Here is a 23,812-nt window from a genome sequence, read left to right on the forward strand (position 1 = left end):
AAGTAGTATAACGCTGAATTATAGATAACAAAATATATATATTTGCTTAAATGGTAATACTCCATGAAATACTTGCATTAGCTGCATTTTTATCTTTTTTTTTTTTTGTAGCTGAATGTGGAGGTCATATTCGAGGAGATAAAGTGGGAAGAGTATTGTCTCCTGGATACCCTGCACCCTACGATCACAATCTTAATTGCGTATGGGTAATTGAAGCAGATGCTGGCTGCACCATAGGGTAAGATGATTCACGTACAGTATATGACCAGTGAAATAAAAAACAAAGATTGTGCCATACTTTGCATACATTTTTGCATGATTTTTTTTCACTGTTCTCCTTGAGTTCAGTGATTTTTGTTTCATACTTTGCGTAAAGATGTTTTTGACACTTGTTTATAATGCCAATAGGCATTAGAATAATGTGCAACTCGTTCTCAAGTAAGGGTCCTATTAGACGGAGCTATTTTTAGTTTTCGCCAATTAACGATAAACGATTTTTTGGAGCGACCTGAAACTTTTTACCATAATATATGGAACTACACTACATGGAACACCAAGATCGTTTACTCCTTCGGATGCCAGCAAAAAAAAGAGCAATGTGTGCGTACACGGAAGATTAACGGATATTTAGCAAACATTTAGTGAATGATTAACAAATGATTAACAAATATTAATCGCTTAAAAGATGCAATTAACAACACACAAACGATTTTTCAATCGTTGCCTGCATCCACACGGAAAGATTATTGTTTAAATTCGAACTATATAACGATTTTTTTGCACAATAATCATCTCATGTGAAGGCCTATTACAAAGGCCGATGAGGAGGAGGAAGCAAACGCCAATCTGTCAGATCAGCACTCCCTTGCATCTCGTTTCCCGCTCACTGCCGGTGCTATTAAACGCGTTGACATTGAGCGGGGAGCTGCGAGGAGCTGTAGGAGGGACACATAGGAAATAGCGGCGGTCTGCTGCCACTGCTCCTATTACACGGAGCAATGGCCAGCAGACCATCGCTATCATTTTAGTTTTTTTCCAACATGTTGAAAGACAAGGATCAGCCGATATTGTGCATGTCGGCTGATCGTTGTCGTTTAACAGGATCTATTACACCAAGCGGCTGGCCGATAATCATCCAAATAAGACCGATAATCGCTTGGTTAATAGGGCTCTAAGGGAATTGTGATTCCTTTAAGCGGTGAATATTTGTGCGCAAATGTGTGTTATTATTTCTTACCCGTATTCTTCTGCTGTCCTATAAGTGATTGCACTTGGTGTGGCATTAAAACACCTTTCTTAGTGACCCTATTAGTAACTGCTGCAGGTTAAACAGCTATAAGAAAGTGGTCCCAGCTGAAAGGCCTGCCCGCACCGACCTTTAACAGTTTTAACCTTTTTGTGCAGTATGTTCCTGTCAAACACCATGTTAAGTAACTTGTCATATTGTCAGTATTTTCCAGTGTATGCTGAGTGTCCTTTCTTGGATATGCTGAGTGGCTGAAATATTTGCCGTGATGTTTTAGTATTATTGTTTGTCGTAGTTATTTCCTTTTGCAGCTTTACAAATGAAAAGTGAAAAAAGCATTGTTGACCCAGAAGACTGAGAACAGGCATGCCAATCACTGCCTTGACGGAACACAAAGCACATTCTGTACTATTACTAGAAGAAATCAGAAATTATTTCTCCTATCTAGAGCTCACTTTTGTCTTCTAAACTGTATTCAGCATTAAAGGAGTACTCCAGAAGGAAAAAAATAATCAACTGATGTCAGAAAATTACACAGATTTGTAATTGATTTCTATGGTGATATGGAATGCGAGCACACCCGAATGTTCAGGCATCCCAATTCAAAAGAAGTGAAAATTCAAAAGAAGTTACTGCAGTACCGACCGGGATGAACGTCACCGACACCGGACGTTCTGTGACACAGCCGTGTCACAGAATGGCCTGTGTCATACATAGTGTGAACCCGGCCTTACTCTTTTTTCTGTACTTTTTTTTTTAGCAGTCTTTTACTATGGAAGAAGACTGTACAATATTCTTTCAGAGTGCCTTCACACAACCTTTTTGTGTGGCGTTTTTTAGGCCTCCATGATTTTTATTTATTTATTTTTTTTTTTGTGTGGTTTAGGTGTTTTTTTTCCCCTCTGCCATTACATGACTTAGTTGCTGGACCACAAAAGGTGACAAAGATGGCAGGAAAAGGTGGCAATGACGTACCTATTGAAGTCTATGGTACAAAAAACACCATACTTTGCACACAAAAAAAAAGTGACACTCTCAGCATGCTGCATTTTTTCAAAACTGCCAAAGACCCTCAGAGAGAAGAGGGAAAAAAATGCCACGTGTGTAAGGCATATGATAAACTTTCATTGACCACCTTTTAAAATCTGTTTGCTGGCATTTAAAAAAAAAAAAAAAAAAGGCACTATGGTGTTTTTACTGGCATTTTTCCAATTTCCAAGATTTTAAGAGAGTGTGAAGCCAGCTCCCCCCCAAACCGCTTGTACATTCTGAGAGCTGCTTTTATCCAAGATCTGTCCTGCGGTCTGTTTGGCAGGTGATGCAGTTATTGTTCTAAAGAACAACTTTTAAACTCGAAGCCCCGTGCCCAACAGGCGTGGCCTAGATTGTGTATGCATTAGGCTGGCACAACCTCTCTATCCCTCCTCCCCACCCTCCTCATCATTAGGAATGCTCCAGGCAAATTGCCTCCTATTCGTCAGCTGTGTGAATACTGAACATGGGCTGGATCGTTAACCACCTGTGCAGTGTTCAGACAGAAGTAAATGTTTCAGTGGCATTCCTAATGATGAAGAGGGTGGGGAGGAGGGACGGAGGGGTGGTGAAAAGTTAGGGCACAGATACTCCCGTTTGGCACGGGGCTGCAAGTTTAAAAGTTGTCTTTTAGGACAATAACTGCATCACGTGCCGAAAAGACCCCAGGACAGATCTTGGATTAAAAGCAGCTATCCGAAGGTACAAGTGGTTTGGGGGGGTCAGATTGTCGGTATAGAGTCGCTATAAAACTGCTGACAACTTATGCCCATTCTTTGGTGCTACTGTTGTCTCTGGGTGGTATTTTTGTTGAGTAAGTTCTAGAACTCTAAAAACTGTGTGGCTATATAGGAAAACATTATACCTTTAGGGCTTATTCCCACAGCCCGTATTTTAGGGATGCTACAAACAGGGAAGCCCTGTAGCGTAGTGTTTCCCCTCCCAACATGATGTATCAATATCATGCTTGAAGTGGGGAAACTGTTTGAATCTTTGTGGCACTGTAATGAATAATGAATATGGGAATAAGGCCTCATTCACACGATGCGTGCCGTGATGTCCGGAGGAGGATCATGGCACAAATCCCCCAATAGAAGTGCAGTCCACCCGCCACCGGCAGCAGAGATGACAGTAGCGCAGAAGACAACTACTCGCCTACTTCCCCCGTGCAAGCTGGCTCACATATTCGCCGGCATGGGGGGAGCAGGCGAGTAGTTGTCTTCTGTGCTCCTTTCATCATTGCTGCCACTCAGCAGAGGGTTTCCATGATGCGATCCGTACTAAGGCATGTCCTATTTTTTTGTGGTGGGGGTCGCGCCACGGATCGTGTGAATGGCTGAATTCATTTGAATGGTTCCTAAAACTGTATGTGGTTGCATATACGCAACCACGGACAATTTTACGGGATGTGTGAATGCAGCCTAAGCCCTTACACTTATCTATTATCAGTCCTCTAAGAAGATAACCCGTTTGGTCAGCTTTAGTTCTTTAGGTAATATTATACAGTATAGAATGGCACTCATTACAGGACTGCCTCTTCCTCTCTCTCTCTCTCTTATACAACGCCCTTTGCCCTTTTTAATAGATCTAGCTTCCATCACTTCTCCCCAGATCAATCATATACTTTTATAGTTTCAGACAGAAAAAAAAACAAAAGACAGTGCTTCAAGCAGAGTATATTCAGGTGTTGCGAAGTGGATGTCAGTTACCATGCTCACCTTTGGGTGAATAAGGGAGTTCAAAACAAATGTCAGCTGTAGGTGAGTCTTCAGTAGACAGCGACTTCTCCCCATCTTAAGTAGTTTGCCAGAGTGTGGAAGTCACTGATTTCACTTCTTACAAAACACTGTCGGAGAAACAGAGTCAGAGACAAGATTTTGTTTTAAACAAACCTCGATTAACGTTGGTGTTATTTGGTTGAATCAATATGAAATAATACTGTAAACATAATAAACACATAGATCAAAGATCGTATAAATCATCTGTAACCCAAACCAGATGGAGCATATCTAAAACAGCTAGTGGGAAGTCAGTGACAGGTTAAAAAGGTCTGTCTTTGCCTTACTTTCAATCAGTGTCGGACTGGGGTATCTGGGGCCCACCAGAGGAAATGATCCTGGGGCCCACCAATGAAGAACCAGAGAGAAACAACATGTCAATCAGTGTTTGTGCAGGTTCTAAAGCTGGGGGCCCACCAGTCCGACACTGCTTCCAATCCAGAGTACAGAAGGTGACTATAGTCACTTAGGCCACCCAAACTCACCTGATGTGACAGACCTCAACCTATTCCCCCCCTCCATCTAGTCACTTCAGTGTCAAAATGGTAGGTAGAGCCACCCATGTACAATGAGAATGGGAATGTTCACAACAAATGATTGTCCTTGAGCCAAGAGTTGTAAACTTTAACTAGAAAGAGCAGCATCAGAAGAACGTGTCTCTGCATCACTGTAAGGTCGAACCTAATTTTACACAATATCCATTGAAGAAAATGTCTAGTCTTTAAAAAATGTCACACTGTAAGGCTATGTACATTTGCCGATGGCAACAATGGCCGCAATTTGTGCGGTGTGTAACATAGCCTATCTTCTGTGGGATCCCGGCCGGAGCGTATACACATCGTATACGCTCTGGCCGGGATCCTGTATGGGGCCGCAAATAACTGACATGTCAGTTTTCTGCGGAATCCGACTGAGCATAGAATAGAGTCTATGAAACAGGTGGAGAGTGAAGCGGGTGCATGCAGGGACGAGTGGTGGAATCTGCAGCAAGTTATCCCCGAGAATTCCTTAGTGTGCACATACCCTAAGGCTATGTTCACACTGTGTGAAAAAAAGAGAAAACGTCAGCTAAATAAATTAAAAATACCATCCGTTATTACCAAATTATAATTATCTGCATTGAAGTCAATGGAATGATGGCCGTCCAATACACCAATACAGGGTATTGAATAACAGATGTCTTTTGACGTGGCTTTTAAATAACGTTCATGTCCTTTAATAGCGGATGTCTTTTCAGCAATTGCATACGTTATTCTGTTGTTCACACACAGATTTTTGGCCACCCTTTCACCATCTTTTTAACAAAATTCAGTGGACCTTAAATAATAGCCACACCCAAAAGGTGTTGAAGGTGGCCGTCATTCAGCCTAAACTTAACCCCCTCTTGTCGCTGCACAGTAAATTAACATAATTATAGCTTATGCCCAAGGCTGCAGCAACATTAATTCACGATACAGGAAGACACAGGCACAGAAGCTGTGCCTGTGTCTCCTGCAGCAGGTCTGGGCTGTCAGTGATAGCCGGGGACCTGCCACAACTGTCAGCACCCAAGTAACGCTCTGGTGCCGACACGTAACCCTTTAGAGAGTAACGCTCCGATGCCAACACTTAACCCTATAGATATTGCAGTCTACAAAGGAAAAATTCTCTGTCTGGTAACCATTGGCGATCTGCAATGTGATCACGAGCTCTGCCCCCTCCCTTCATCATTATGATCCCATAAGCTGAAGTCAAAAAAACGACTTGGGCATTGATGAATCAATGACCCATGGTCGTGAAAGGGTTAAATAATGTATCAATGGCTGACATTGCAATGATGACAGCCGCCAAACTATGTAAAACAACAGCCAATATTTGGTACTCAAAATGATGGCCGTTATTTTGAGTTTAAAGAGGATATACCACCACTGGTAGTACATCCTCTTTAAAAAAGTATCAGGAACATATCAGGCAAAGGCTAATAAAGATCATGAAAATTATTTGCGGCCATCCATATAATGAGACAGTCGCTCAATATGTTCCTGAACTATGTTGTACAACCAGTCAATCGGAAAGAAAACATTTTTTATTATTATTTACCAGAGTATCCCTTTAAGGGGAAACCATCATTGTGTATTCCGTAAAATGACTATTTGTATTAGGTGAAACTCCATATTTTATTATTCTAAGTTCTTATATAGACAGCAAAACTACAATCTTTATGATCTGCCTTTACTAATTGATTTCCTCAGTAAGAAACAGGATATTTTTTTACACAAGCAAAACTGAATGATAATTGAAACCAGAAAAATATATAATAAATATATATCATCACCAAGATGATGGTGTAACCAGTTACTCAGAGACGGAGCTTCCCTTTATGCGTTAGTTTGATAATTTTCTAAGAAGTGCCTTTGATGTTATCCAGTTTTATACGGCTACGATAGCTGAAAATAGACTTTTGAACCTTTAATCGTTGTCAATGTTCATGGATTTCCAAAATTGTTCTTCAAGCATTAAAAAATTATCTTAGCTCACCAGACGATATGTTTAGCTCCATTTATGGATTAACTTGCTGTGATTCCGACGGATTCTTGAGGTTTTACAGGTAATATACAAAGCAAAACATAGGTAACATGGCAATGAAGCAAAGAATATTGTTGACCATATTCATCAATTCATCAATCATTGACATCAACCCAGATGCAACATTTGTGTTTTGTATGCCAAATGCTTCTTATTTCCATGATGGTTATGGAAAATGGGAATTTGTGTAGCAATTGCTAATTCTGTAGCCAAGTATGATAACGATTGGGAGATTGGGAGCGTGGCACAGCCTTGGCTCCTTATATGTGGCCAAGACTGCACCTGTAGTCATGCTTTGTCTTAGAATTATGTGTTTTTGCATTTGTCTGAACACTGTCCTACTCCTTCTGCTCTGCTGATTGATTTATCTGCCACACCTGTCTCTTCCCTGCTGAGCTCCTTCTGGCCACTTCACAGTTAACCTCTGTTTTGCCTAGGTGATTGACATCTTTTCTTTCCACTCACTCTGGCTGGATTCTGGACCTCTGTTCCAATCACCTACTGGATTGGACCCCTGATCTCCTATATATGTACTTCCTCAGTCTGTTAACCCTTTGCCAGCTATTAGTCTTTTTTGTAAAGCATGCTAGCGTATCTTGTGTTCTCCCTCTGTCTGCCATTTCTGTTTTTGACTTTGGCTTATCCTGTCCTCAGTTCTATTACCTGACTACTCTTTGGAATCTTGATTTTGTTCCATACTGCCCATTTGGTTTTGACCCCGGCCTGTTGACCTCCCCTTGTATGTTAATTTGTCTTGTCCTTGTTCTGTGTCATCAACTTTTCGCAATAAGGGACCGTTTCTGTGGTTGTCCGCAGTTGCCTTGGATTGTTGAGGCAAGTAAACAGGGTCAGCTGATGGGACCCAATTAGGGCGCAGTCTGTGTCCTTCCTCACCCCTTCTCAGACCACCCTATCTACTATCGTGACAGTTACAACTTGTAAATTATGCTGAGCTTCTTATACTGTTTGATGAAGGTGTTATTATTGATGAAGGCTTCTATGGTTCCATTGCCTTATTTCATGGCAGATGAAGCTTTGTTCAAAGCCTAGGGAGGGTTGTCTTTGATTAAATGTATAAGATTGTCAAGATTTATCAGCTAATAATAGAAAAAGGAGGGTCTTTCCATGGCCGCTTATTGCCAGAGGGTCTTGCAGCACAATGCGTCTGCTCATAACTAAGTGACACTTCTGACTGTGATAGAACTCCACCAGTATACTGCTAGTTTATACTGCTAGTTTCTCTTTGAATCTGGCAATATCTGATATTTTAGATGTTAAAACCTATAAATATCTTTAGAAGAAATGCTTGATGGACTGATTGTATTATCATTTCCGAATATTGCCCTCAATCTTCTGATGAAAGATATAGCTCTTAGGGATTCAGGAATGGCACAGGAATTCCTTCGTTGATCGCGCAGACAAAGAAATTGAACAATTGAATTTCAGATCAGGCTCTCTTATTACTTTTCACGAGGCATAAACTGTGTGTGACGGACTGCGAAGGAAATGGAATAATTTGTTAGGAAATTTATTCCGTGCCAAGCAAAGACTCTGACGCCCTTCCTGGGGAATGGGAGGATTAATTTCAATTATTTAACCACTTCATGGCAAAATGTAAGCTGTTTCTGAAGATTAGTTTGAAAGAATTGGGAAATGTTCAGCCTCAAGGTGATGCAACCTAATCAGAAGAGCACTAAATCCAGTGGCACAAGTCAAAGAGGATATTACCTGGCCCCATGCTCACTTACAAAAACATACAAGAAAATGTGAGCTATATTATCAAATGTTTTACTATTATTACCATTCAAAAATATAGATTAAACATTAAAATAAAGGGTTCTCCAAGGTTTTATTTGTTGATGGTCTATCCTTAGGTTTAGCCATCAATATTGAATTGTTGGGTGGCCTGACTTTTATTACCCCTCAGCTATTTATAAATGGCATGAGCTGCAATACCAGGTACTCACTGTGGTATTCACAGTATATGGAGCTGTGCCTAGTAGGAAGCAAAGCCACCACAGTGCTTGTGTGAGTGTAGGACCCTTCAATCAGGGGGGTATGGGGATACAAGCTACACCAATCTGATATTGGATGTTTTCTAGGGTAAACCCTTTAATTAAAAAAAAAAATCCTGGAGAAACCCCTTAAAGGGACCAGTCACCTTCAAAACACCAACTAAACTTAAGTTATCAGTAAATTATACATCAGTAGAGTATACAACGCCGATTCCATATCTGCAATTTTTATCTTTCTATGTTCCTTTGCTATAAGCCCACACATGAAGGAGTCTAAGTAGTCCTCTCCATTGTATTCTGGAGCTCAGTATGCCCAGTGTGCAGGCTTACAGCAGGGAAATACAGAGGAGTAGAAAGCTACAAATTACAGATTCGGAATCAGCCTCCTTTATTCTATTTACAAATTAATTTAGTTTGAGGTTTTCAGGAGAGTGGGTTGGAGGTGACAGGGTCCCTTTAAGGATTTTGGTGGAGTTGAATTACTAAGTCTGCTCCAATGGTTCTTTTTACGACAGGGTATTGAAAGCTGAACTGAAAGCTAGTAATATACATGTAAATGTCCTGATCTAACCAGCAGTCTAATACTTTTCAATATAGGAATATTTTATGTGAAATTTCTCATAGAATAATTTAAGACAAGTCCTCAGTCTTTTATAATCAATAGAATATATTCCATGGGACTGAAATAATCATCGCAGCAATATCAACATAACAATAATAATTAAGAATTAATTCTGTAAAATGAAAGGAAAATACGACAGTGGGATAGCAAGATCTGTCCAGGGGTCAGTTCGGCAGGTGATGTAGTTATTGTCCTAAAAAGCAACTTTTATAGTGCCTTCACACATGACGGATGACAAGACATCCGCTGAGGATCCCTGCCCTGGAAAGTCTATGGACAGACATACTCGCAGCGGGATGGACATCCCGCTGCCAGTATGTTGGGAGACCACCCCGTTAACCCCCGGCCAGAGCTTATACATTACTTGCTCCGTGATCGGAGGTTCCCGGGTGCACGTCCCACTCAGCCAATCAGTGTGCTGCCCCAACGCAGCACACTGATTGGCTGAGCGGGACATGCAGCCGGGAACCCCCTATTACACGTAGCGATGTGCGGCCAGCGGCTGACCATTTGCAAAATATATACATTACCCATCCATGGTCCAGGGCTCCTCTTGCAGTCTGTTTCTCCCCGGATCCTGCGATCTGCAGCTTTAAAGAGGCCTGTCTGACCCGCTCAGCCAATCACTAGCCGGGAGCGGCTCGGCCAGTGATTGGCTGAGCGGCCTGTCAGCTGAGACAGGCCGCTCTCAAGATGCAGCGCATGAGACCGGGGAGAAGCGGACCACAAGGGAAGCCCTGAACAATGGACAGGTAATGTATGCAGTTTAAGCAAGGACTGCAAGGACATTGGTAACGATGTCCATGCAGCCCTTGTTAAACGATTATCGGGCCATGTAATAGGCCCAGTAAACGAGCTCCTATCTAGCAGATTGGCACTCGTTTACTGTTATTATTGGGCCGTGTAATAGTACCCTTAGATTCTAGAAGGGTAACCTGTAATTTGACAAAAGACTGTGTAAACGAAAGAGCCACCCATAGAAAACATTGATACATCACTTTAATTTTGTTTTGTATTTTTCTCCTAATCCATTTATATGTAAAATGCTGACTTTCATGAGCAGCGTGCATCTTAGTATTTTCGACTCACTCACCACAAAAGTCTTCTCTCCCAGCAGGCAGCCACTGTGTACTAAACTGTTAAGCTGGTCTGGCTGCAAAAATATGTAATATCTCCTGTCACTTTCTCTTTTTATATGGGGCTGGAAGATTTATTGCATTTTTTTAATGATAAAAAACTAGAACAGTCTTTCGAAACAGCCGATGATGGAAATATGTTTATTCTTAACTCTCCCAGAAGATCCTTCCATGGGAACCTGTAAATGAATTGTTCCACTTGGAGTTCAGAGAGTATCTGTGTCGCTTACCAGTGTATAATCTATCACCCCGTGTTCCCTGTCACTGGTTCATTTCACATAGTGTTATGGTCTGGTGAAGACACAATCTGAATTTTTCTCCTTCACACCTTATTTGCTGCCATTGATGGTAACCCTTATCTGTCTAGTTCACATAGTGGACAGAATAACACAACATAACAGCTTTTACAGAGCAAAACATTTCCCCAAAAGTCTTAACAGATACCAGTATTGGTCTGATCTAATAAACTGCATGATACATTTCCAAGCATATGGAATTGTGCACATGAATGGTCAATATGGTCATCCCAATGACTATGGTAACAGTCACCACCAGTTGTCGTGTTCATGTGAATGTACCAATTATCTGAACTGATGGATAGAGATGGATAAACAGCGCTGATGTTCGTACCCGTCTTCCTGTTTCATATGGAAGGTTGAGTCCCGCCTGGAAAACAGGAAAAAAGCCTGGGCCATAGGTTGTACTCCTGTTTTCCAGGCGGGACTCCGGTTGTCTCCACCTTCCCCACGGAACGGGAAGACTACAAGAGTCAAATTCATCTCTACTGGTGAATTGAACTTTAATAATAAATGTGTCTGCTCTTTTTTCTGGAACTCTTGATTTAAGAGAATATATTCTATTTTAATGGAAAGTAAACAAGAAAAAGAGGCATAGCATGGACTAAAATTCAATAAAGTGGGCCCAATCTGGAAGGCCCACTCCGTTGATTTTTATTACGAGATCAGATCAGTGCTCTGGAGGTGGTAGCTCCGCCCCAAGTGCTCCAAAATGCCCATTTAGCATAAGAATCTAACAACTAACTGCACAAGAACAGTGCCAAGGATGAAGGTAGGAGACTTATCTTCATCCTCAGTGCCTCTTGCTCAAAAGGGACATATCAGCAGGTTAGATTTGTCTACATGGCTGATAGTTTCCCTCTAATAGTCTAATCATCTTTTATCGATAACTAACATTACTATAAATGTTTATTTAGCTACTATATTAATTGTCCTGTGTAAAAGTTCCTTTAGAATTCTAAAGCTAGTCCAAAGTGTGAGGGGGTTGGTATGATTTAGAGGAGCGATGTCAAGCTCACTGGGTTCTTGGAAGATGGTCGAATTGAGTAAGAATGATCCCTGCTGCATACAGGAAAGGATAAAGTATTGCACAAAGTATTAACCCCTTAATGCAAAATCATTTACATTTAGATAATTTTATTGTCAGGCATGTATGAAGTGGACTCAAGCACGCTCCATAACTGGCAGCTCACTGCTGTTTTAGCACCACTAATAGCCAGAATGGAGTAATCTCCTTGTTGGCTAATTACCTGTCAGCTTTGACAGCAGCAATTAAACATATTGGCTCGCTTTGATTCCCGTGATTCCTTTTTTGTTAGTGGGCTGGCCACCAAAGAGATGTGGGCTGGAGTTGTGATGACTCCCTCCTCAGTAAAGAGTAGAGTCGTACGGCTGTACTCTTCTTAAAATTTATTACTGGATTGACTGCGGAAATATTTTCTGTTAAAAAATGGCAGAACTATGTAGAGAATTGAAAGGGAAACATAGGGGCATAGGAAAAGTTAAAGAAGTTATCCAGTGCTACAAAAACATGGCCACTTTCTTTCTGAGACAACACAACTCTTGTCTCCAGTTCAGGTGCAGTTTGCAATTAAGCTCCATTCACTTCAAAGGAACTGAGCAGCAAAACCCGGCCCAAGTTGGAGACAAGAGTGGTGTTGTCTCTGGAAGAAAGTGGCCATGTTTTTGAAGCGCTGGATAACCTCATTAAGGGTTGTTTTTCCTACTAAAGTAAAAGTAAAGTAAAAAAAAATATCATTTTCTTCATTAAGCACAGTCAATAGCGTAAGAAGGGGGAAAAAAAAAGTTTAAAACTGCTGATTTGTGAAATCATCACAGTCCAGGAATGATCATACAAACAGTGATCAAAAAGGCACATATAGGCAAAAGTGATATGAATAAAAACTGCAGATCGCAGCACAAAAAATATGCCCTCACACAAAGTTGGGGAAAAAAGAGGCCAACATGGCTGCGGAGTTGAACAGAATTCAGCCTAGGAATTCTGAATGGCCTGTATGCAGGCACGTACCTTTGCTATGTTCTGATACCTTTATGCAGTGACAGACCATGTTCCCACTCTGTAAGACACACCGGGTCACAGAACGTCCGGTGTCAGAAAAGATCATCCCGGCCAGTACTGCAGTACCGGACGGATGACCTTTACTGCCGCTGAATTCGGATGTGGGCGCATCCGGGCGCGCCCGCATCCGAATTTCCCGCTGCCCACAATAGAGCGTGAGACCAGAGACGCACACTCCATTGTGCGCACTGACAGGTTTTCTGCAGCCGCTATTCACAGAATAGCAGCCGCATAAAACTGACATGTCAGTTTCTTGCTGTGCCGTTAGGGATCCCGACCGGAGTGTAAACCATGTCTATGCATTCCGGCTGGGATTCCTTAGAAGGCAGCACTATGTAAGTTCCGTAGTAATCACGGCCATTGTTACATCGGTCGTGATTATTACAAAACTTTCGCAGTGGGAACATGGCCACAGGCATTAACGTTTTGAAGAATTTGTTCTAGAAATATAAGTTTTCTTTAGAACTAGACCACAGCGCTAGCCTTTGAATACCATGCATATAAATCACCGATAGGGTTAATGACCATGTTGCCAGTTCCCTTTTTTTTTTTTTTGTATAGGCCATCTTTGGCAGCTGCATACAAGGAATAAAACACAAGACCTGACATTATGGAGAGGTTTTTTTTTTATATATATATATATATATATATATATATATATATATATATACAGTAGTCTTTGGATGCTGTATTTAAGACATTTTTTCAAGCTTCTAATGCTGTTTTGAGTACTCCCATTGAAGTCAATGGGAGCTGACAACAATGCATTTTTGGATGTTTTTGACAATTTTAAGGCTTTTTTTATGCCAGTGTTAAGTCGCCTTGAAATATTTATTTCCACTAAATCTTTATATTTATAAAACCTCTTTTTCTTATTGCACCACTGTTTGGAATCTTAGACTTTGGTTCTGTTGAAGAGAATTATTCGAGATGTACAATCTTCAAATAGAGCTGTACATATGTGAACGCGTCAAGAAAGCCTTCCAGCCTATCAGTGTCACTATGGACACAAGACACATGTTCATTGCAGGGACCCTTCTCACTCTGTCACTGTCATGCATCACCACAGAGGACAGACTCGGTCAGAGAGTCCCTCATGGCTGAGTGTCACTGTCACCCAGGGTGGAAGGGACAGGCTGGGGGCAGGTAGTTAGCAGACTGTCTGTTTGAATCTGCGGGTTTCATTTCACTGCCTGTGCTAGAGCTGATCTCTGAAATCCCCTTTGCTCTGTGTGAGATTGTACAGCACAGTTGGATGCAATTTTGGATAAAAGTCCTATATAAATGCAAATAGATGTCTGAGTACAATGTATGCTAATCAATGACAAAGCTAGAAGAGATTTGACAGAGTGTAATAACACACAACCACAATGGCTTTTTAATTTCTCATGTGATGTTAGGAAGCCCTTTGTCAAAAGGCCTCCCTTGTGTGCACTCAAAAGCCAGTGTCTCAAAATCATTGCTTTATTTAGTAGAGCGCTGATATTACACATACGATAGAAGGAAAAAAAAAACTACCAGGAACGAAAGAGACAAATTCAGTTTTAGATCATAATGGGAATATTTTGATATGGATCTATTATAATTCAGTGTAGGGAGTATGTGACCAAAATAAATAGGGAAGTAGGTATATAGAACCCTATAGCCTGATATTAATATACTCATGTGCTCGCAGGGCAAGGTGTAGTGGCTGTGGGGCACCTATGGGAGTAATGGATGCCGTCTGAATAGATATTGATGACATAAAGATGACACATTGTGATGATAAAATAATTAAGTAAGGGATAGTAAAAGCAAATCCCCCCCCCCCCAAAAAAAAAAAAAAAAAAACCTGGTGTCGTTCTCTCGTCTGGCTCAATCCATGCCCGGTCTGTCTGTCTACTGGGGACGATAGTATTTAGGCTAAAAACAACTTCTGTTGTCACGCCGTTGGGTGGGATCTTCAGCAGGCCTAGGGCACAGATGCTCTAGGCCCCGCCTTATTGACACTGAACCATAGAAGTTGATTTTAGCCTGAATACTGGCCCCAGGAGACAGACAAACCCCATGACCAGGCAAAGATTCAGCAATAAAAGTGAATGGTACCAGTTTGTGGGGTGTATCCGGCAGTATAGATTTGCTTTAAGAAGGGCGGTAGATATTGAAAAGATACTCGGGGCATTGAAAACTTTTAATATATTGCTTTAGTTATATAGAAAATAATGAAGAGTTTATTCTTACCTCACCATGTCTTCCGGTGTCCTCCTACATGTCTTCAAGTCCCCCGCTGAATGATCCCTGCCACCACTTCGGCAGTGACAACCTGCGAAGCCAAATACTGCCAGAGACGGGACAACGCTGCGGCCAGTGAATGGCTGAGTGGGCTTTCACTGGTGAAAAATCTTTCTCGGAAGTGGCGGCAGGATCATTCAGCGATTTTCAATTGCCTGAGTTCCCCTTAAATTAGATAGAGTGAGAATTAAAAAAAAAAAGAAGAAAAGCTGAGCTGTGATTGGTTGCTATCCGTATGAAACAAGAATTGGACAATTTTTTTTGTCAGATTGAGAAATCTAGGACTATTTTTACAATAGTTGTTCATTTCATTTGCCCCGAATAATTTATAGATTGTTTGAATAAAATGTTAGTATGGAATAACAGTAGTAGGCGATGCTATTTCCATGGATGGGATGCTAAAAAGAAATATATATCTGCTAAACTGATGTAAGCTCAACGGCAGGTGCCATGTTGGTTGTATTTAGAATTTATATTCATGGTTGACAAGGAAACATATCTTTTGTTGTCTGCTATGTAGGATACACCATACTATCATGCAATATATTAATATCTTGCTGCTTGGAAGTTGGAGAGTGTTTTTTCTATTGTGTTAATATTTCTTCCATATACCATTATAACTCTTTATGTTTCTATTATAGATTACACTTCACAGTTTTCCACACCGAGGATGTTCATGATGTTCTGAAGATATGGGATGGGTCTATGGAGAGTGGTATTCTCATGAAGGAGTTGAGCGGTGCCACTTTGCCTCCAGACATCCACAGCACTTTCAGCTCTGTAACCTTGCAGTTTAATACAGACTTTTTTACTAGCAAACAAGGATTTTCTATTCACTTCTCAGGTAAGAAAACCAAACCATTACTGTTACTTGGATGAGAAAAGTGACAATTAATGTACTTACAGGGGACCTGTCAGCAGTTTTTTTTACTAACTAAAGTAACGGCAGTGAACAACAGGGCTTTTTCGTCTAAATCAGAAGATTTAACTCTTATTTCAGTCCTCCACTCCAACACTGAGATATAAGCTATAGAATTGTTATGAAAAAGAGTAAAGCCCATGGGGCAGGTTGAAATATTCCAATACAGTCACAATTTTCCTACATATCACCATCATCTGCTTTCATATCCTTAAGTTTTATCAAAGTAAATAAGTGGAAATAGCCAGTGCCCGGTATGGTGTCTGATGATACAGATATCAACTTTAAGCAATAAAGTAATTGACGTTGATGGTGAAGGGTAGAGTCCAAAGAAAACTTTGACACACAGGTGGCTAATGGCTAAAAGGATTTTGTTTTTAAAATTTTTATAACGTAGGCATATTGTTAGGAAATTCAATAAGGTGGTAGAGAGGTGCTAAGGGCCCCTTAACAAAATGAACTCTATTGTGAAAGTGACATGTGGCATGTGAAATGTTCTTTTCCTATGTATAAGAAGATCTGTTGAATGCAGACTGCAGGATTACAGAGAATGAGCATTGAGGCTAGTATAATTAAAACAATGATAAACTACCAGTTCATCTTTGGTAGATGGACAATATGTGGATAGTTGACACATATGTAGCATTGGCTGCATTATAAAAGACACACAGAAGTTTGATGCTCAAGACAAAGAAATAAAAGTAGCGGCACTCACCAGACTTCTGTACAACTTCTTTTATTCATGTGAATACAGAAGGAAAAGGAGATATCAGATGGTAGGTGTGTCCCTGGTTACAGCCATTTTGTGCATTGAGCACTTTATCTAGACAATGGACGGAACTCCCTCAGTACTTCTCAGTCAAATTATTCCGAGACAAGATAGTATAATCACCCATCTAGCCCCTGGTCCTGGGATTATCAGACTGCTACTGCAGCTTTTCAATAACATTGCCATCCCTCTATGATTGGTGGGAGTCCAAACTCTGGTAACTCTACGGATACTAAAAATTAAAGGGACACAGTGCTGTTTTTTCTGAAGAAAGTGAGTGCCGACCTCTAAGCTCAGTGCTCATCTCCCCTCTCATTCCCTACTTACTGCATGTGCTATTGAACGCACAGACAGCAAGCGAGGAGCAACCAGAGGGCCACCCGAACAATCTAAGGATCATTTGGGTGGCACATTGAAATCAGCAAAATCATAATCTTTTAGCATGTTGAAAGACCACGATCAGCTGACAATGTGTATGCTTTTCAACATTTCCTATTACATCAAACAACTATCGGCCTGAACAGTTGGTAATCGGTCAAGTAAGGAATGATAATCCTTCAATGTAATAGGATCTTTAGTTTTCCCCCCAACCACCCAGCTGTCTATTGAACTGTAGCCAGCCCCATTCCTTGCACAGAGGCAGTCTGGGAATACACCAGTGCTGCAGTGATTTCATATTCCTATGGTGCATGTAAGGACGAGAAAAACGCTATTCTCTATGGTCATGTTCTATAAATGAGTGTGAGATTTATATACCACGCTATGTGGAGGTACTGTATCTTTTTATTCCCTTGTTTACAATGACTCACCTTCTCCAAATGTTAGCTTGCATAAGGTATGGTTTCACACAAATTATATTCATGAACTTATTGCCATCAAGTGTCTCCTTCTCCCCGAAGACCATAAAAAAAGCGCAGGCCTCTTGAAACAGCGAGAAAATAATGTTTCTCTAATATCAGATTAGATTAGAAAGCTAATCAGGCGTTTAGCCTCTGACAGGCTCCCCTCCCTTCTGAACCTGCACCTTTTAATGTAGAAATGATAGCGTGCTGAAAGTTGCAGATGATTGTCCCCCATCCCTCGCTCATCTCATTGTAGACATTATGGTTCAGTGTTGTCTCCAATAAATTGAATCTATGCCCACGTTATAAGCCACTGCAAATAGAGGTGAAATGTATTATCTGCTTGCCGAATGTACTCTGAGCTGCCTCGTAGGGTCATAGACGCTGGTCTGCTAGACAAGATAACCAAGATAACTCATAGTGGATAGATGTATTCTGCAACGGGGAAGATTGTAAAGCATTTAAAAGAAAACTGTCTGCGCCAGATCATGCTCAGAGCTAAAGGGTCAAGGAGGTAGTGATGAGCCTCAGTATACATACCCGCCCCCCACACACACATACGCACTTCCCACTCCTCCCTGCATGGTCCAATGTTGAAATATGAGTTCTGTATGTCAATCATTCAAGCCAACGAGGGGTGGGGGAGGGCGGAGGTATGCATCCTGAAGTTCAACATTCCCTTGACCCTGAGCTCTGAGAGTGATCTAGTTTCCCTTTAATGACCAATCCTAATAATCCCTAATGTGATACTTAAAGTGAGTATACCATCAGGTTGCTTAAGTGCCGCACAGGAATAGACGCTGGTGCAGGAAAGCTGGTGCCGCAGTCCTTTTTTTTGAACCGCGGCCTGGTTACCGCAAATGGCGCCGGTCTATTACTGGGCTGAAGCGCTGGAGCTGGGTCACAGAGGCTATGGCGTTTCCTCCTACTGGGCTGGCCCACCTCCAGTGCTTAATCTCCAGTGCTCAGCAAGAGACCGGCACTGTGCGCGGGGACAAGGCTGCAGTTCAAAAAAAGGACCACAGCACCGGCTTCCATGCGCCGACACTGTTCTATTCATGTGCAACACTTAAAGGGAATGTACCTGATGGTAAATTTGCTTTAATTTATTTCATTCTAAGGTACAGATCTTATTTCTGCACTGAGAAATGAGGTTTGACTCCAAAATTCCTACAGTAGTTATGTTGCTTTTATCCCATACAATCCTGCTCTAAAAGTGTACCTGTCATTAAAACTTTCAAAATCTAAATCAACAGTAGATGTGATATAACGCAAGCTTACAATTTACATTATTTTTCTCTTAGTTATCATGGAAAACACAGCACTTTTTTTTTTTTTTCAAAGATTCAAAAAACAGGAAGCCCTGTGTTTCCTAGGTCATCTGCGCTCTCAGAGAAGGCAGTCATGTGATTGAGGGACACATTGAACCGTGACTCTCTGTACTGGGCGGACTTCATGTGTTTAGTCTCTTTTTTACGACCAGCTCAAGACTAAAAAGCTTTGGGAAAGTAAGCTTTGTTTTACAGCATGATTACAAAAAATAATGAATGTAAATTGCCATCTTTCTTTATATCACATCTACTGCTGATTTAGATTTTAAAAGTTATAACGACAGGTACACTTTAAATAAATAAATAATAATAATACATTATTTTCAGGTATTCTTACAAATTTTAAAGCAGCCACTTGAATATTTGTGCATAGATGAAAAATGTATTTCCCAAGTCTGTTTTCCTTTTCTAGTTACTACAGCTACTTCCTGTAATGATCCCGGAATACCTCAAAATGGAAGCCGCAGTGGAGACAGTCGTGATGCTGGTGACTCCATTGTATTCCAGTGTGACCCAGGCTACCTTTTAGAGGGTGAAGCCAAGATCAACTGTGTTCAGATTGCAGATAGGTTCTACTGGAACCCCAACCCTCCAGTCTGCATTGGTAAGCTAGACCACATTCCCTATAATGGTAGATGGCTAGATAAGGCTTCTTATCAGGATTCCAGGCAAGCCCTTTTCATGTCCATAGTCATTTCCAACGCTGAGATATAAGACTTCTTGTTAATATGTAAATTAGGCTCAAATGACCAGGAGGTGTTGCCCATCATGGCAAGAGCTCAGGTAAGTCCAGCCGATGTCCTCTTATACAGTATACCAGCTCCATGCTCGCTGTCAATCAAAGGCAGCGGGAGTATGCAAGTGGGCATGGCTCTGAATAAGAAGAAATGGTCTGGAGTTACTTGGGCTCTTGCCCTTCTGGGGAACACCCCCTGGGCCCTTGAGTCTCATTTACATATGAAAAAAAACTGTAAGTCAAGCTAATGTCCTCTTATTTACCACTTCCATGCCCACTGTGATGCCCAAGTATGCAAGTTGGTGTGGAGTAGATAAATATATTCTGCAACAAATTACATATATTTTGAAGACCTTTACATATTCCACCACCTAGAAGGATAGAAAATATTTCATACATTATTGTATCTCTTTATTCATTGTTACTGCTCCCCCCGCAACTAACCCTTTTATTAGATGCACTGTTATAGGGGGTGCAATGGTAACAGCCGCATCTGGGCCCTGATGCCTGAAGGGACCCAAGGGGTAGGTAGGGCCCTGTTACAGATTTTTATTGCAGTCTATGTGGTTTAAGTTACAATTGTTACAATTGGGACTTTTATACCTGGTTCCCACAAAGAAAGAAGGTCATCACACCTAAACCCCTATTTCATGGGAGCCTTAAGTGGTACTTATGAATGAGCAATGATATCTTACATTAATACATTTCACTGTAATGCCTTGGTGCATAGCATGAGCACATATTTTCTTATGTCTTCTGTATATATGATTGGCACATTTGTAACAATTAGTTTTCGGGACCTTCCAAAAACATGTTTAGGCTATGTTTCCACTTGTGGACCATAGCGGGGGAATGCAGGCATCTTGGTATATAGACGGCTGCTAATGATCTTTCTTAGTGTCCATCTATATAAAGAGATTGCCGCCTTCCCCTAATATGTTCCTGAAGTAGGAACATAGCCTAAACAAGTTGCCCTATTAGGACACCGTTTCTTGTTCTTTATACAGTCTGATGTTTATATCATTTGACTAGATCCAGTGTGTAGGCAAAGAGCCTTTTATTTTGAGTGTTTTTTTCCTTGGTATTGGGATAAAGAGCTTTGTGTGTCCAACCCATTAAAATGCTTCATTAAGTAGATGTGATGGGAGTCAAGACGCAGAACATGGTGTCTTCTTAGAGCTGAGCAGTCTGAGGATGGGAGTTGTGAATCTTGCCTTTTATTGGCTCAATGTTACTTCTGTTTTAAGATTGTAAGCAAATATTCTGAAATCGATAGCTCGAATGTTCAACACACTGATTGACTCTGGTAGATCAGACCCACCACATTGATTTTCCCGTCTGTTTGACATGAAATGCTTCTGTTACACAGGCAACTTCTCTCTTCACTTCAGCTGATAAACTAATTGAGGCAAGGGGTTATTTTTCAGCCTAGAGATACTTCCATTTCTTTTTGGAATTGGTTTTTACTATGGAAATGCCGATGTCAGCCAAAATTATAATAACTTCCATAATTATAATAATGTTATGCATGAATGTTAGTTATGTCAGAATAATATTCTGCGCATCCCCTTAGTCATTTATCCTTGTGAATTGACCTCTAGGAGAATCAACTTTCCATGTATACAGTGATACAATGTGTTCCACATAGAAAGGTAAAGTACTGCTTATCTGTTTTCAGCGCCATGCGGCGGAAATTTAACCGGACCAACAGGGGTGATCCTATCTCCTCAATACCCTGAGCCTTACCCACCTTTAAAAGAATGTGACTGGAAGCTGACCGTGTCTTCTGACTATGTCATTGCACTCTCATTTAACACGTATGTATCACTTTTTTTTTCTATGTCAGAATACAGTACAGTGCTCTATTTTAATACTTTGTTTCCCATTATTCAACTTACAAGACCCTGCACCAAGCAAACAAGGATTGTACATACAAGGTTACCCACATTTTTATGTAAATTATATCTATATGTATTCTGTAAAATGGTGATAAAAAGAGACATTAACCCAAAAAAAGAGTGACCCAAAAGGTAACTGTATATATATCATTGCTTGAAGTGTGCACCATGACATATAGTAACATACAGATAACACCAATTGTTGTCCTAAAAACAACTTTAAAACTTGCAGCCCTGTGTAAAATTGGTGTGGCCTAGAGTATCCGTGCCCTAGGCCTGCACCGCCTCTCTGTCCCTCCTCCCCGCCTTCTTCATCATTAGGAATGCCCCAGGGCAGGATTTCTCCTATTCATCACTCTTCTGAATACTGCACATTTGTTGTATTGTTAAGGCCCATGTGCAGTGTTCAGACAAGTGATGACTAGGAGAAATCCTTTTAGGGGCGTTCCTAATGATGAGGAGGGCGGTGAGGAGGGACGGAGGGGCAGTCCTCGCCTAGGGCACAGACATTCTAAGCCACGCCAATTTGACACAGGGCTGCAAATGTAAAAGTTGTTTTTAGGACAGATCTTGGATCTAAAGTAGCTATCAGACGTTACAAGCGGTTTTCGAGATTGGGGGGGGGGGTATTGTGGGTACAGAGTCGCTTTAAACTAAATAGTTCCTAAACATATTTTATGTTCCGTTATACAGTGTTTTCCTATAAAATATCTAAATGAATAAAGTGCTTAAAGTCACTGATGTGTTCATCACATTGTCCTAAACCATGATCTTCTTCTCTTATCCGACAAAGTCCTAATCAAAATACCCTTTGAATCCCCAGTACAGTTCGGAAGTAATTGGAAAGAGGGATTTGTGAACGTTGCACACCACTAACACAGACCAGGCCGGCTAGAGAACGCTTACAGCAGAACCGTTGTTTCACATAGGAGGAGCATTGTTTTGGCCAGAGGATGAGATTAACATTGCAAAAACTCGAAATGGGAATAAAATTAAAAAAATCTCTACTTTGTACTTTTTGAATGGTTTTCTAAATAATTTGCCGCTATCTTTCAGCTGGCAATGATCTCTAATTAGCGAAGCCTCTCTGATACCTTGTATCTGTCATGTGCTGAGCTGCACACTAGCAGGAGAATTGCCTTTAATGGATCTGGCTAATGTCTTCCTTGCCATTAAGTGTTGGACAGGACTTGTTAATGAAGTCATTTGCTTTTATAAGGTGGAGAAAAGATCGCCAGTGATAATAAGGTCCCTAGGGGACAGACACATATATTTGAGCTTCTATTAGATTTTTAACTTGTAGTAGCTGGGGAGCTGTGTGATGCGTTGCATGACAAATTAAGAAATGCTAGGTCGCTCCAGACTTAGGGAGGTCACAGACTGTTTCATCAGTTTGGAGAGGGTATTTCTAATTAACTCTGCAAAGCCCCCCTATTTTACTGACGCACTCGGGAAGCCCCAAGAGAGAATCACTGTACTTTATGTCACCTGTTACTGGATGAAAACGGTATATCAGGTTACTTAGGCAAACAAACTTGAGCACAATAGTCACATTAATAAGATTCTGTTGAGGCCTTTATATTGGGTCATGCAAGTTTTGACCCACATATAGAGGCCTCAATATCTAGGGCTAGATATTTGCTATTAAAGGGGTTATCCAGCGAATGAATATATATATATGTATGTATATATGTCTGTGTGTGTGTATATATATATATATATATATATATATATATAAATATATATATTTCTTTTTTTTTAAATCACCTAATATCAGAAAGTTATATAGATTTGCAAATTATTTCTATTAAAAAAAATCTCAATTCTTTCAGTACTTATCAGCTGCTGTATGTCCTGCAGGAAATGTTTTATTTTCAGTCTGACACAGCGCTCTCTGCTGACACCTCTGGTTGAGACAGGAAATCCCCATAGAAAACTACTCCTGCTCTGCACAGTTCCTGTCTCGGCCAGAGATGTCAGTAGAGAGCACTGTGTCAGACTGAAAATAAAACATGACATACAGCAGTTGATAAGTATCTATAAATCTATATAACTTTCTGACACCAGTTAATTTGAAAGAAAAAGATTTTCGCTAGACAACCCCTTTAAGCTATTCTGGTATACAAATGACTCCTTTCAAAAACACATAAATTAAAATCCTCAGTATATAACAACTCAATCAGTAGTTTCCCATATAATTACACGCTACTTGGGGGACATTTAATAATATGCGCCCCAGGCGTGGCCTAGACTAGTCGCATACCCTGCTTGCTTGA

General features: G+C 40.8%; 1 protein-coding gene across 1 annotated transcript in view; it reads left to right on the forward strand.

The window, feature by feature from the left end:
* CSMD2 (CUB and Sushi multiple domains 2) overlaps positions 1-23,812 on the forward strand; it is a 325,249-nt gene that overhangs the window by 201,337 nt on the left and 100,100 nt on the right. Inside the window, exons 21-24 of the mRNA XM_069972975.1 lie at positions 112-238; positions 15,683-15,885; positions 19,315-19,506; positions 21,317-21,455. Of these exons, the coding sequence (XP_069829076.1) occupies positions 112-238; positions 15,683-15,885; positions 19,315-19,506; positions 21,317-21,455 (661 nt within the window). The remainder of the gene's footprint in view (positions 1-111; positions 239-15,682; positions 15,886-19,314; positions 19,507-21,316; positions 21,456-23,812) is intronic.

Source organism: Dendropsophus ebraccatus, chromosome 5 (assembly GCF_027789765.1).
Source record: "Dendropsophus ebraccatus isolate aDenEbr1 chromosome 5, aDenEbr1.pat, whole genome shotgun sequence".
In the NCBI taxonomy this organism is placed as follows: domain Eukaryota; kingdom Metazoa; phylum Chordata; class Amphibia; order Anura; family Hylidae; genus Dendropsophus; species Dendropsophus ebraccatus.